Source organism: Ochlerotatus camptorhynchus, unplaced genomic scaffold (assembly GCF_037179485.1).
Source record: "Ochlerotatus camptorhynchus isolate MF236.1 unplaced genomic scaffold, CSIRO-AGI_Acam_v1.1 ptg000124l, whole genome shotgun sequence".
NCBI classification, from domain to species: Eukaryota; Metazoa; Arthropoda; class Insecta; order Diptera; family Culicidae; genus Ochlerotatus; species Ochlerotatus camptorhynchus.
This window is the reverse complement of record NW_027040614.1, coordinates 2,770,234-2,784,134: the sequence shown is the minus strand read 5'-3', so window position 1 is coordinate 2,784,134 and position 13,901 is coordinate 2,770,234. Positions and strand designations below refer to the sequence as shown.

General features: G+C 41.7%; 1 protein-coding gene across 1 annotated transcript; it reads left to right on the top strand.

Annotated features, from left to right (window-relative positions):
• The first annotated feature begins 11,692 nt into the window (after positions 1-11,692).
• Positions 11,693-13,127, top strand: LOC135699944 (cuticle protein 18.7-like). The gene is made up of 2 exons (XM_065220271.1): positions 11,693-11,836; positions 11,951-13,127. The coding sequence occupies exons 1-2, from the start codon at positions 11,825-11,827 to the stop codon at positions 12,926-12,928; spliced, it is 990 nt and encodes a 329-aa protein (XP_065076343.1). The 5' UTR covers positions 11,693-11,824; the 3' UTR covers positions 12,929-13,127.
• Positions 13,128-13,901: the final 774 nt, after the last annotated feature.

The window sequence follows — 13,901 nt, the reverse complement described above, 5'->3', positions numbered from 1 at the left end:
AAATATTATTGCTGGACGACCAGCAATTTAGGCCAATGTCAAATTGACAGCACTTTACTGATTATCCAGCAAAACGGAACATCAATCATTTTGCTGGAAGAGCAGCAAATCTCGATTGTTGTTTTCTTAAAGAGGCATTATTGGAATAAATATTTTATTACACTTTTATGTAGTTGTATATAGTAATTTATTAAATGTGACTGCACTTCTTTAAAAAATCATGTCTTGAAGAAGCTATGATGGGCCATCCTGGGTGAGTTATTGTTGTTGTTGTTTCTTTATTAAGGAGAAGGTTTGCGAATGAAGAAAACTGTAAATTTCAGAGAAAAACGAAAGTTTTTCAACTTAATTCAGGTTGCTAAGGTAGTTTAGTATACTTACTTCATGACAAAAGCTCTTTTTATATAATATCCATGATATTTTGTGAGTCGAACACTTTGAACATAAAAATAATCATAAATCGTCAAGGTACGAAGGATAGATTTTGGCCTGATTTTGACGTTTCATACAGTTTACTGGAACGTTCAGCAAAATATTTCATTTTACTGATTTTTCAGTTTAAGTTAGTTTTGCTGGATGCGATTCAGCAATTCATTTTGCTGGAACAGGATTTCAAAATTTGGTGTGTACGCTTAACTCCACTCATTAGGTTCTATACAACATCTGACTGCAGCTTCTTCTGTACGAAAACCCACTTTTTCTTCATGTCTTCCTCAGATTTGACCCCCTTAGAATGCTCCCGTAGTGCCTGCTTCATAATAGCCCTGTATTTTTCGATGGACCTTAGTTCCGATGCATAGGGGGGGTCCTTGAGTACGAAAGTGACCCCGTTGGCTTCGTACCACTCCAGGACAACATTTGAATAGTGGCACGAAGCTAGATCCGGCCAGAAGATCGTTGGGCCCTCGTGTTGCTTCAACAAAGGAAGCAGACGCTTCTGTAGACACTCCTTGAGATAGATCTCCCCGTTTACAGTCCCGGTAGTGACGAACGGCGCACTCCGTGTGCCACATGAGCAGATCGCTTGCCAAATCATGTATTTCTTTGCAAACTTTGAAAGTTTCTGCTTCCTTACTTCCTCCGGAACATCAAACTTGTGCTGAGTGGTGAAGAACAGTAGCTCCGGAAGCTGCCGGAAGTCCGCCTTGACGTAAGTCTCATCATCCATGATGAGACAATGAGACTTCGTCAGCATCTGGGTGTACAGTTTCCGGGCCCGTGACTTTCCCACCGTATTTTACCGTTCATCACGATTTGGAGCCTTCTGCACTTTGTACGTATGCAATCCCTCCCGGTCCTTGGCTCTCTGAACGAAAGACTTGGACATATTCGACTTTTTGGCCACATCCCTGACCGAAGCATTGGGATTCCGCTTAAACGCTTTCACGACACGCTTGTGATCCTGATCACTAATAGAACATCCATTCTGACCGCATTTCTCCTTCCGTTCGATGCTCAGAGTTTCGTAGTAACGTTTAATCACACGACTCACCGTTGACTGCACGATTCCGAGTTATTTTCCGATGTACCGATGAGAGATTTGAGGATTTTCCATGTGCTTGCGCCAAATCAATTCGCGACGTAGCTTTTCGACGCCATTTTTTCCAACCTTTAAAAAACTGACAGCGATAAAAATACAGTGTAAACAATACACTCTAAACTACTTCCACCCAAATTTTCAAGAGAAAATACCCAATGGGTAATTTTCTAAAGCGTTTTTTCCGTGATGCAATTTGGTAAGGGACATCCTTTATCATTCATAAATTATCTTATTTATCTTCCATACATGCGGAATTGACCATTTTTGCCTCATTTTTTGTTTTATTGTCTTTAAATAAGTAAGATATTCACATGAAATGAATAAAAATCCTAATTCAAAACACATAAATAAAAATACACGGTCAAAAATCAGAATCGACAAGCAATTCCTGCTTGTAGATTTGATACTTTATAATATAAATTTAAGATACGAACCAGCTCAGCACTGAAAGTCTCTATAATGAAGCAAGAAGAAGGCGAATACAAAGTAACACCAATTCATTTAATTATGTTGAGTAGACACTACTAGACAAACAAAAACAGTCCCACAAAGGTTATATAAACTGCTTTAAAGCATGTGCGTTGCTTGGTATAGAACTTTACTAATCTAAATAAATTCCATTTAAAACGATCTAAATTTGCAAAACATCTATCAGCGATTTAAAAAAAATGCACCCATTAAGGTCCAATAAACCCCCTATTATGGATTAAGCCACCGACCGCCGGCACATGTTGCCCGCTCATAAACAGTAACAACGAAAAATAGAAGCAATAAAAAAAAAAATCGAAAGTTCAGCGCACAGTGCGCAATCCATTTAGAACCCAACCCCGACTGACGTGACGCGGCGGTTCGCCACGGGTAATGGAACAATAAAATTAGAACGTTCAACGATCGGTATCAGAGAAACCCTGCCTTGCTGCTGACTGCCGTATGAAGTGATCCTTGGGTGGGCCTTTCTCTTGTGCCTACATTCTGGAAAATTCTACCTCCCTACGACCGTCGTCGGATGGATTGATGATTGCCACCGGACCCGGCAGTCGATAAGGCTTGTATTAACAACGTAACCAAGCTGCAGTCGCAAGAGCGCCGCGATCGGTCATTGAATCGCTTGTCCCAACCCAACACCAACCAAAGGCCAGTCGCTCTCTCTCTCTTTCTTACTCTTTGCTGACCATTCCTCGATTGGTCCGTCCGGCTGAGAAAAAAATCTCTCTTTAGCTCTCATCACTCTCTTTGCAAGCACGCGGCAGCGGCGGTGCATTTTTCATTGCCTACTCAGCGTTGCCAGGTCATTTTTATGAAAATCTGGAACAGATTATATGGAATGGAATGCTCCGAAATAATCAAACAAAATTCAATTTCATATAGGGGAAATGGGTGTATTGTCGGCGTAAATGCCACTAATTTGGGCCCACCAATTAGACTGATGCAAAATTTGAAATTTTTGCTCCACAGTGCTCAAACGGTTCCCAATTTGGCTCTGATTAGCCTCATAAAATTTGAACTCATTTAGAGAGAAACTGACTTGGCACAAACCATTAGAAGTTTATATGGGAATTACTATGGAGAAACCATCATTTCGGTTCACATCTATCTCAAAATTCACCAGTTCACTCTACTTTAGAAAATGATAGCTGAGCTTGTTGAAAATTTTCTCAGCTTCAACTTTGTTGAAGACCAGATTTCGATCAAATGTAAGGAACAAAGGTTATTAATGATTCAAGTCACTGATGTCTTATGATTATGCTCAATCAACTGTTCATCAGGCAACATTGGTGTTTCTGATGAGAAGAATAGAGCACAAATATCATGGCTACTATGTCAAACTGCAGAAAACAGTATTGCCTACAATACAGTTGCTTATTCTTGATGTATTTGGTTAATGACATTTGCGTTTCGAATCCGTTTCCCAACCTAGTCTGTTTGCGCAAGCGTTCTCTGATACACAACAACACACACAACACGATGATATGTGCTTACCTCTCAGTATGCTCAAACTTTCTCATAAACAATTAAATTGACTGCGAAGTCTCCTAAACCGTAAATCAAAATGAATATGTAAATTTAATAAATGCTATTTAAATCAAATGACTCATCAGTTATATTTAATCAATAAAATGTTTTGGAACTTTTTGATGGCTAGCAAGTTTATGTAAATTGAAAACTATTTCAAAACTTGGAAATGATGAAACCAATTTCTTAGCTTGACAATGAATTGTTCTCATAAATTTCAGAGTTTTCAGCTCTGTAGAAGCAGCAGAAACAGAGGAGAAACTGACGGACGCCGAACATTTTTCGGAGCTGAGGTCGAACCCGACTGAACGCGATGGTAACTCAATGGTAACGATTTAAATCAGAGAGAGAGAGTGCCGTTTTGGCTCAGAAATAAAATCAGTTGGATTGATAAGAGCATGCAAAATAATGCATTTTCCATATCAATAGCAATTACAAGGTGTCAAATTAGCTTGAAAGTAAAAAACTGATTATTTTTTTACAAAACGCTCACTCAGTTATTACAAATAAGCTTCATATGAATGTAGACTACTTGGAGAATCAGGAACATGAAAATCGATCGTAAGGGAGAGGCATTGACTCTATGAATCTGTTTGAACACGTTTCACTACTACGGACATTCCCTTAGTAGGGATTGATCTAGTATACTAAATGATCTGAGCTGCACGACGATTTGGAGAGCCTAGAACATCGGATATACCTACATATTGCTCATTTTGCACCTTAGTAGACTCCTGTGCTGAAATTATTTTCTCAGTCAGTATCCCTCACCTCACCCACAACGTGCATGCTTTGATCGTTTTTCTTTATTTGTTTTGATTGTTTTCCACTTACGCGCTTGTCAGATTGTATTCAATTGTTTTGTTCCACTGTTTTCCTATCGGCTTCGTTCCGGAATAAATAGTCTGGGGAAAAGTTTATTGTACCAGTGTACATTCATCGATAGATGGGTATTTTCAAATATCAGTTGTGGAATAATTAATCAAACGATTTCCTCAATTGCACAGTTGCAAGAGTATGGAGAAAAACACAAAACGGCGTCGCTTGGAAGTTTCGGAAAATCCGGAAACTGAAAATCTGTCGCTTCTTTCCAACCCCGATGACGAGATGGAATATCCCGAAGATGGCCAAGGAGGAGAAGAACGCTTGATCTCTGATTGTGATGATGACCAGGCCGTGATTGTAGATTATGAGTTGAATTTAACCGGTGAAAATCGTGGCTACGCCCAATCTATGCTGCCTAGTGGCTTGTTTAAGGGTCAGAATTCAGGAAGAAATGCAGCTAAATGCGTACCACTAGAATTTATATTCAACCTCTCGTTGCATTCTGGAATCTTCCCTGATGGCTGGAAGAATTCTTTTGTTTTTCCTGTCTTCAAGAAAGGCGATAAACAGTCAGTAATCAACTATCGAGGCATTGCGGCTCTGTGCGCAGTTTCAAAACTTTTTGAGCTGATAGTTTTGGATTATTTTAAACACACTTGCTCCAGTTACGTTGCCTCCGAACAACATGGATTTATGCAGAAGAGATTCACTGCATCAAATATCGTGCAATACACATCTTTTATAATTCGCGAGCTTGAAAAAGGCGAACAAGTTGATGCTATCTACATGGATCTCTCTGCTGCGTTTGATAAAATGAACCACAAGATTGCTGTTGCCAAATTAGAGCGATTAGGCTTCCATGGTCCCCTTCTTAATTGGCTTCGTTCTTACCTCACCGGTCGTCAAATGTCAGTGAAAATAAAAAAAAAATTCTCAGTCGTTTCCGGTTTCTTCTGGTGTACCCCAAGGTAGTCATATTGGGCCGTTCGTATTTCTGCTGTATTTGAATGACATTCACTATTCAATCAGGTGTCCGAAGCTATCTTATGCGGATGATTTTAAACTGTATTTTGTCGTAAAGGATCGTAGTGATTCAGTTTTCCTTCAACAACAGCTGGACGTGTTTGCTACTTGGTGTCACAAGAATAGGATGGTATTGAATGCTTCCAAATGTTCCATCATCACTTTCTGCAGAAAAAAAATCACCCACCTGCTTTACGTACAGCCTTCATGGTCAGACACTGAATCGGGAGACTACAGTCAAAGACTTAGGAGTCATGTTAGATTGTCAACTAACCTTCAAGGAGCATGTGTCATATGTCGCCAGTAAAGCATCTTCTCAGCTTGGCTTTATTTTTCGCTTTGCTAAAGATTTCAGAGACACTTCGTGCTTGAGAACGCTTTATTGTTCACTAGTCCGTTCGACACGGGAATACTGTTCAGTAGTTTGGGCGCCGTTTTACAACAATGCCACGAATCGACTTGAGCCTATTCAGAGGAGATTTGTTCGCTATGCTCTTCGTTGGCTACCCTGGAGGAGAGACCATGCAAACCTTCCTAATTATGAAAGTTGTTGTAACTTGCTGAGCCTACAACTTTTCAGTGCTCGCCGTGACGTCACTAAGGCTGTCTTCATCGCTGATCTCCTGCGTTCGGGCATTGACTGTTGTCCACTTTTGCAACAGCTTAACATTCATATAAGACGAGTCAATTTGCGAACCCACTCTTTCTTCACGATCCCGACTTCTCGCACAAACTATGGTGCAAACGAACCAATTACTAGCATGTGTAAAATTTTCAATAAATGTTATAACTTTTTTGCCTTCAATGCTTCCCGTGCTAGCCTTAAGTATTTATGTTATAATGTTTTGTCATCCTGATTAAGTAAAGATAAATGTTTCCTGATTAAGTTTAAGTATATATGTATCTGTAGGATTTTATGTTACCTGTTGATACGAAAAGAAGAGGTTTTCCGCCCACTTGAGAAGGGGCAAGTTTGGTCCTTCTGAAGTGGGCTTTTCCCTCTCAAATAAATAAATAAATGACGAAAAAAATGGGGAGTTTCAGGAGACTCTCCCGTGGAGTTTGCGAAAAACTCTAGGTTGTTGCCCCAACAGTTTCTCAAACGCGAGATAGTCTTCGTCTACGATGGAAATGGTGTTGCCCAGCCGTCATGGTGCACAAAAATGCAACCGGATGAAGAAGATTTCAGTCGTTTCGCATTATTTAACGGCAGCCAACAAATCTGTTGGACTATTAGCTCGTCCCAATTTTGGGAAGACATATTTCCGTTTGCTGATGCTTTCCTTGTCCCGGATCAACTGGAACGTGTTGAATGACCTTGATATCGATACAACAGTCGCTCGTTATAATAGCCTTTTGCGCGACTGTTATTTGTACTTCAGTACCAAAATGCCTACCTCCAAGAAAACCACCTTGGTCTAACGTTACTCTCCGGAACCTGAAACGAGTGTGATCTAGAGCCCAGGCGAGTAAGAGAGGTGCCACAGTCGGAAGAAGTGTTAGTTTGTTTACTTAAATGAACCATGCCCATTTTGTTATGGCAAGTTTGCTATAAGAAATGCTCCTCGTGTTTATTAGCAAAATTCACATCAAAGATTGATTAATTGCTTAGGAAATCAGTTTGGCATATAACTTCCGGTCGTACGAAACAGGTCAAAAACAGTGCAAATCCGCAGATAAAAATTTTTGTTTTGAATTTCTGTATGGCAAAATAGTGAACTTTTCGTGAAAATTAACGGCAAAGAACTCACCAACACTGGGAGACCGTGAGTTCCTGCCCATCTGTCTTAAAAAATCTCGATCTAGAGCTCTCCGCGCTCTCACTCATCGACGATGTACCCTTACCAAATGAAATTTTTCAATTGCCAGCAATGATTATCGCCACTACAACAAGCTTCTTCATAAGAGGTATGTATTTGTACTCAACATAATCTACAATACCACGCGAAGGGATTCTGGTCGTTTGTGAATACGAAGAGGAAGGAAACTGGGCTGCCGTCAAAAAATTTTCTCGGCAATGACGTAGCATTGACAACTGAGGACAAATGCAGCCTATTTGCTAGGTACTTCTTAAACGTCTTCTCGAATGACTCCCCATCGCAAGCAGATATTGAGCGAGCCGTCCGTGATGTGCCAACCGACGTCGTAAACATGGATGTTTTTGCCGTAGATGTACAAATGGTTCTCTCTGTGATGAGTAAAACCAAATCATCATTTTCACCAGGTCCGAGTGTTATTCCATCTGCTGTCCTAAAAAAAATGCTCCGATATCTTAGCTGCTCCGTTGTCCTTGCTCTTCAACCTGTCACTTCGTCAACCGAAATTTCCCGCACTATGGAAACGCTCTACTATGTTCCCTGTTTTCAAGAAAGGAGACAAACGCAATGTGGAAAACTACCGTGGGATTACCTCGCTTGGGGTTGAATCTAAGTTAATTGAGTCGCTGATAAATGAGAGATTGTTTGCTTCCTGTAAGCATTACATAAGTACATGTCAACATGGTTTCTTACCTGGCCGCTTCGTGGAAACTAATCTCGTCAGCTTTACGTTGTTCTGTATGGAAAATGTATGCAAGAAACTTCAAGTGGATGCCATCTACACTGATCTTAAAGCTGCGTTTGATAGAGTTGTGCACGACGTGCACATGCTATCAAAGCTTGAAAAAATTGGATGTTCTGTTTCCTTCTGCAGCTGGCTTAGATTGTACCTCGTGCAACATGAAGTTACTGTATGCATTGGACTGTTTCTCGAACAGATCAGGAGTTCCACAGGGTAGCACTTTGGGACCACTGCTCTTCTCTTTATTTGTGAACGATGTAACGCTTATTCTACTACGTGGAGATAAATTGTTTTTTGCCGATGACCTGAAGATTTACCTAGTCGTTCGAGGCTATGCTGACTGTTTACAAAACCTTCTTGAAATCTTTAATGTTTGGTGTGAACGAAATTTTATGGTCCTGTGCGTCTCAAAGTGCTGCGTAATTAGTTTCCGTCGAACTATGACTGCCGTTTTGTTTGATTATAACGTTGCTGGGACTGCAGTTCAACGTGTCGATCACGTTAAAGACCTCGGTGGCATGTTGGATGAAAAGCTCGCCACTTTTCAACCACGATCGACAAAGCAAATCGTCAGCTTGGATTCATGTTCAAGATATCTAAGGAATTTCGTGATCCTCTGTGTTTTAAAGCCCTTTACTGTTCATTGGCACGCTCACTACTGGAATTCGCGTGTGTTGTCTAGAATCCCTACCAAGCAGTATGGAGTGGACGATTCGAAGCTGTTCAACGCAATTTCGTCAGATACGCACTGCGCTATCTACCATGGAGTGACCCGCTGAATTTACCACCACTGTCGGATTAGGATACTCTTGCTAAGCGACGAAACATATTGCAGGTCGTTTTCGTTGCTAAAGTCTTGCTCTTTGATGTTCCTGAGTTACTGGTCAAAATTAATCTGTATGCTCCTGCCCGAACACTCCGTCCGAGAGCCTTGCTACATGAAGAAGTACATGCAACCAACTATGCTGCAAACAGTTCCTTTGTCGCCATGATTCATCAATTCAACGAAGCCTCTGACCTATTTGACTTTGACATCAATGCCTCCAGATTTCGTCATCGTTTGCTGCAGGCCAATTTTTAATTTTTAATGAGTGACTACATTTAGATTTGAGTGTTTCATTGAGACTACCAAATCAGATGGACTATAATAATAGTAAAAGTTACGTCAAAGGCACTGAGAGCATTGGCAAGCCGTGGATGTTGCATGGATGATGTGGGCTAATGCCATTTTTGCTTCAGACCCTTGTCTCCACGAAAGCCTGGACCTCCAGCGCACTTGGTGAAGCTTTTCACAGCCAAAGAGCTGCCGCGATTGAGACAAATTCGTCATAACTTTACCGTGGCTCACAACGTCAATGCAGGGTACCACGATGAAATCATCTTCATAAGAGAAACATTCAACAATCTTGAAAAAAAAACCGTTAAATGCTTTACTTCTCAAATGCGGCTTTTAAAAAAGAACATTGAGGCATTTGAAGCGCGAGACCGCTTTGGCGAATCAATTCTCTCAGCAGCGGAAGAAGCAATCACATTCAACGAGTCGGATTTTGAAGCTTCTCTGGCTGGAAATGTCAGTAGCATCGACGTGGACCAAAGAGACTAATATTTTATGTTTATTAATTATTAATTATTTTTAAACCTATTGTCTTCAAAACTAAGAGCAATCTTGTCACATTCCAATCCAACAGTTGGGTTTTGAATAAATTATTCATAGAATACTTCGAGAAGTCTGTTAATACTTCCGTCACTGCTAGTTCAATATTGTTATTGTGGTTCTCTTGATACTTCCTCTTCAGTTTTCGTTTGATCATCCCAAATACAAATTCTATCGGATTGAAAAAAAGGGCACAAGGATGGCAGGAATATGGCATAAATGCCCAATGACCGGAGATAGGAAATTATCGCAGCGTCGCAATGAATTCTAGCACCATCAAGAATCCAAACAGAATCGAACCCAGGGTAGCACTGAACTGTTCCAGATTCCAAAGAAAATTTTACTCTGTAAAAAGTTCCTTCTGTCGAGAATGCTTCAGTTAATCTTTCTTGTCCAATGAAGCATAACAGGGACATTCTGGGTTTTCTGACAAACTCATCCCTACAAATCAAACTTTCACCTCTTACTCCGTATCCTCTAGATCTAAGCATTGACCTATTATCAAAGCTGGCTTCATCCAGGAAGATTAAATTTTGATAATCCCATTTGATTACACTCATTTCTGAGGCAAACCGGACGACTTCTTCGTTACGTATTTGAATAGTTCGTCTCTCGAATGCTTTCCAGCTAAGCCCTTCCTGGCGAAGGATTCGACAAATTGATGAAATGGCGATCCGGAACGTGTATTCAAACAACCGCTTTGCTTCGTCCAGATAAAGAGTCGGTTTGCAGCGATACAATTCAACCAGCCAGGTCCGCTCATCTGCATCAAATTTTTCACGTCGCGTTCGTATTCCTTTCGGAAAAAAGATCCGATATTTGATATTGATACGTGGAAATCCATTTGAAAAGAGTTGACTTATGCTTCCGATAGATGATTGCAAGGTTAGCTGGATAGACCAAGGAAAAAGTATCCGTGAAGCGCATGATATGCTGTATTCATCGACGCCCGCTTCTGCGAAACTTGCAGCAAGATAATCAGACATGGTGGTACAGATAATCAATGGACAAAATAAAGGATACCTTAATTTTTACGATAATTCTCGAGTCAAAATGTTTTGATAATTATCTGCGTAATGATGGGACATTGTTGTGTTTTATTGCAATTTGACAGATCATTCACTGAGACGATGATTGAGGAAAAAATACCAGTCAACTGAGCCTACTTTGACATGTTATGCAGCAACGGACATTGTCCCAGTCGTGGTTTATCTATTTGATCTGGATTGGATAACCATAAAAAAAATACAGGTAGATGCGAATATTGAAGTTGAATTAATAATAATATTTTCCCTAACAATTACTGAAATGTTCAATATAAAATATGAAATGCACTAATAAATAAAATTAGAAATCTTTTCTCCAAGCGAGGATTCACTGACCTGCTCGTGCTTTTTTTTTGAGGGGCGGAGCGACGGGTATGCGTCTAAAAATAAGCTTCTAAAAGAAAAGAAAAATATTTAGTGAAAAGATTAAATGTTCCTTAAAAAAGATCAAATGCTCCAATCAATGAGCGGAAATGTTCCACAAACTTCGGCGATTTCAATGGAACATTTAATCTTTTACAATAATGGAACATTTCAAGTTTTTTTAATTGGCTCATTTCATAACTTTTAAGGGAACGTTTGACAAAAAAAAAACTGGAAAATAATTTAGAAATCTAGAAATGTGTCAATTGGCAAGAGAACAGCAAATCATGAATACTGGCACCGCTGCTGCCTACGCCCACGGCGCTCAAACAGGTAGCATGCCATTTCGTCTGGAGCGAGACCATGCGAGAGAATCACTTCAAAAGCACGTGGCCGATCTCGATCTTCTCTTGCCAGAGAGAATGAAAGTGAGAGCAACCGATAGCGAGAGAGAGAGGGTGGTAGTTAGTGCAAAAAGCCGTCGACCATACACCTTGCCACCAACATGAACGAGCACCGGGTGGAAACTTGATCGTTTGGGCGGTGGAAATGGACGGCGAGAGGCGCAGCACATGGCGCGCGGATGGCTTCATTTGGCTCCGTTTGGCTGGTATAAAACCACAATCTTCCTTCTAGGGAAGGCACAGTTCGTAAACAGTCCTAGCAGCAGCTAGCGAGGTTTCGGGAAATCAATTTGCGCACTCAATAGTGGTGTATCGTGTTTTATTTTTTTCATTTTCTTGTTCAAGTTTTGTAACGGTTGTGTACGACGAGAAAATCGATAATAGCAGCAATTGCATCATGAGAGCCTTTGTAAGTAGAGCGGTGTTTGATTTCATGAACATCAATTGAAGGACTGCAAATGTGGTGTAAATTTTGTGCAAAAAATCAGTGTGTTAATTAGTGGTAATTTGTTTCGTCATTCAGGTGTTAGGATCGGTGTTGCTGCTGGCTTCGACAGCTTCGGGTTCGTATCTGGGTCATGCCGTGTCTGCCCAGTACCAGGCTCATGATGGCGTTGGAGGATACTCGTATGGCTATGCTGACCCGAATTCACAGAAGCATGAAACTAAAGACGCCCACGGTGTGACCCATGGAGGCTATTCCTACGTCGATGGTGATGGTCATGTGCAGACTGTCAAGTACACCGCTGATCCGATCCATGGTTTCCAGGTAGCTGCAACTAACCTTCCCAAGGGTCCCGCACCAGTCGTTGCCGTTGCTCCAGTGTACTCTCACTACGCTAGCCCATGGGCTCACTCGCATTCTGTTGTCCTGGGCCACAATGGCGCTCCTCTAGATACCCCAGAAGTTCAGGCTGCCAAGGCTGCTCACTTTGCTGCTCATGCCGAAGCTAAGGCTAGACTACACAAACGCTCGATCTACGCTGCCCATTGGAACCACGTCCCAGCTGACACCCCGGAAGTCGCCGCTGCCAAGCACTCCCACTTCGCCGCTTATGCTGCTGTTCAGAATGGAAACTACGCAAGTGCTTCCCCTGCTGTCCACAGTGGCCATTGGGATCATCACCAGGAAGTCCCAGTTGAAAAGTGGCACGGACCCATCCACATCCCGGTGATCCACAATGGTGTCCCAGTTGAGACCCCAGAAGTGCAGCACGCCAAGGCCTTCCACGCTGCCGCTCATGCCAAGGGCTACGCTCCATCCCACGAGTATCACCAGAATTCAGCCCATCAGGATCACCACAACTACGGACCTTGGCAAGGACCTCAGCATATTCCAGTGATCCACGGTGGAGTCCCAGTCGAAACCCCAGAGGTCCAGCATGCCAAGGCCTACCACCTGAACGCTCTGGCAAGTGCCCACGCTGCCGCATCCCATGGCCCTGAAGACGACGGCTCCTACAAACCAGAACTGTGGGACGAACACAACTACCAACACTAAAGCTTGACCGGACCTTGTCATGAGGATGCCAAAATAGCCACCTAAGTCATTGGACCACTGCCCAACGCAACCGATATTACTGATATTTACCATTGAGTGCCAAATAATGAGGAAAGCTGTCGTCACGCCGTAGAAGGAGGAGTGCTTCCACCCGTCTCCGGAGGAAGTAGCTTCAAATGGAGGAAACGTGGAACACACACACACAGATACACACACTCTCACTGTTATAATTGACTTAGTATGTATTGCAACACATTGTTAGTACTAGCGAAAATGCAAAGCATTGATGAAAACAGTTGTTCGTTTTGTTCTGGCGTGGCTTCGTTTGATCCGAAAATTCCGAGTGATTGCTTCAAGCAATGGGAAACATGAGTTTGCTTATTTGTAATATATATATGTAGTTCGAATCAACTCGATCTCGGTAAGACACTTTGAAGTAATTTGAGACAACTGAAATTGCCACTGCCACTTATTTACCGTTTCTCATTGAAAAAGAGATTCAAACACAGTAAAGGGTGATACGGTCAAAATTTGGTCAAGGGAAAACGCGTGTAAATCGGTGAAATCGTTTATTTAAAAAATCAAATTAAATTTCTTTTTCAAGTTCAATTAGTATAAAATTCAGGAAAAATATTCAGTTAGGCTTCCGCTTTTCCAAATCCGAATTGCCGGGCCTTACGCTTGACCCCTGCCATCAGATTTTGTACAGCCTGTACCTTCTTCGCCGCAGATAGTCCGGCTCGTTTTTTGGCTCGATGCACGGTTGTAGACGATACACTCAGCTTATTTGCGGCATCTCGGAGAGAGAGGTTAGGGTTTCGCTTGAAACTACCGGCAACTCTCTTTGTCGTCTCAGCGGCTTCCGGTTTTCGATTTCCCCCCGATCCAGACTTCCTGGTTGTCGACAAACGTTCCCCAAACACTTTAATTACATTTGTAACGGTTGATTTGGCAACTTTTAGCGATTTTGCCA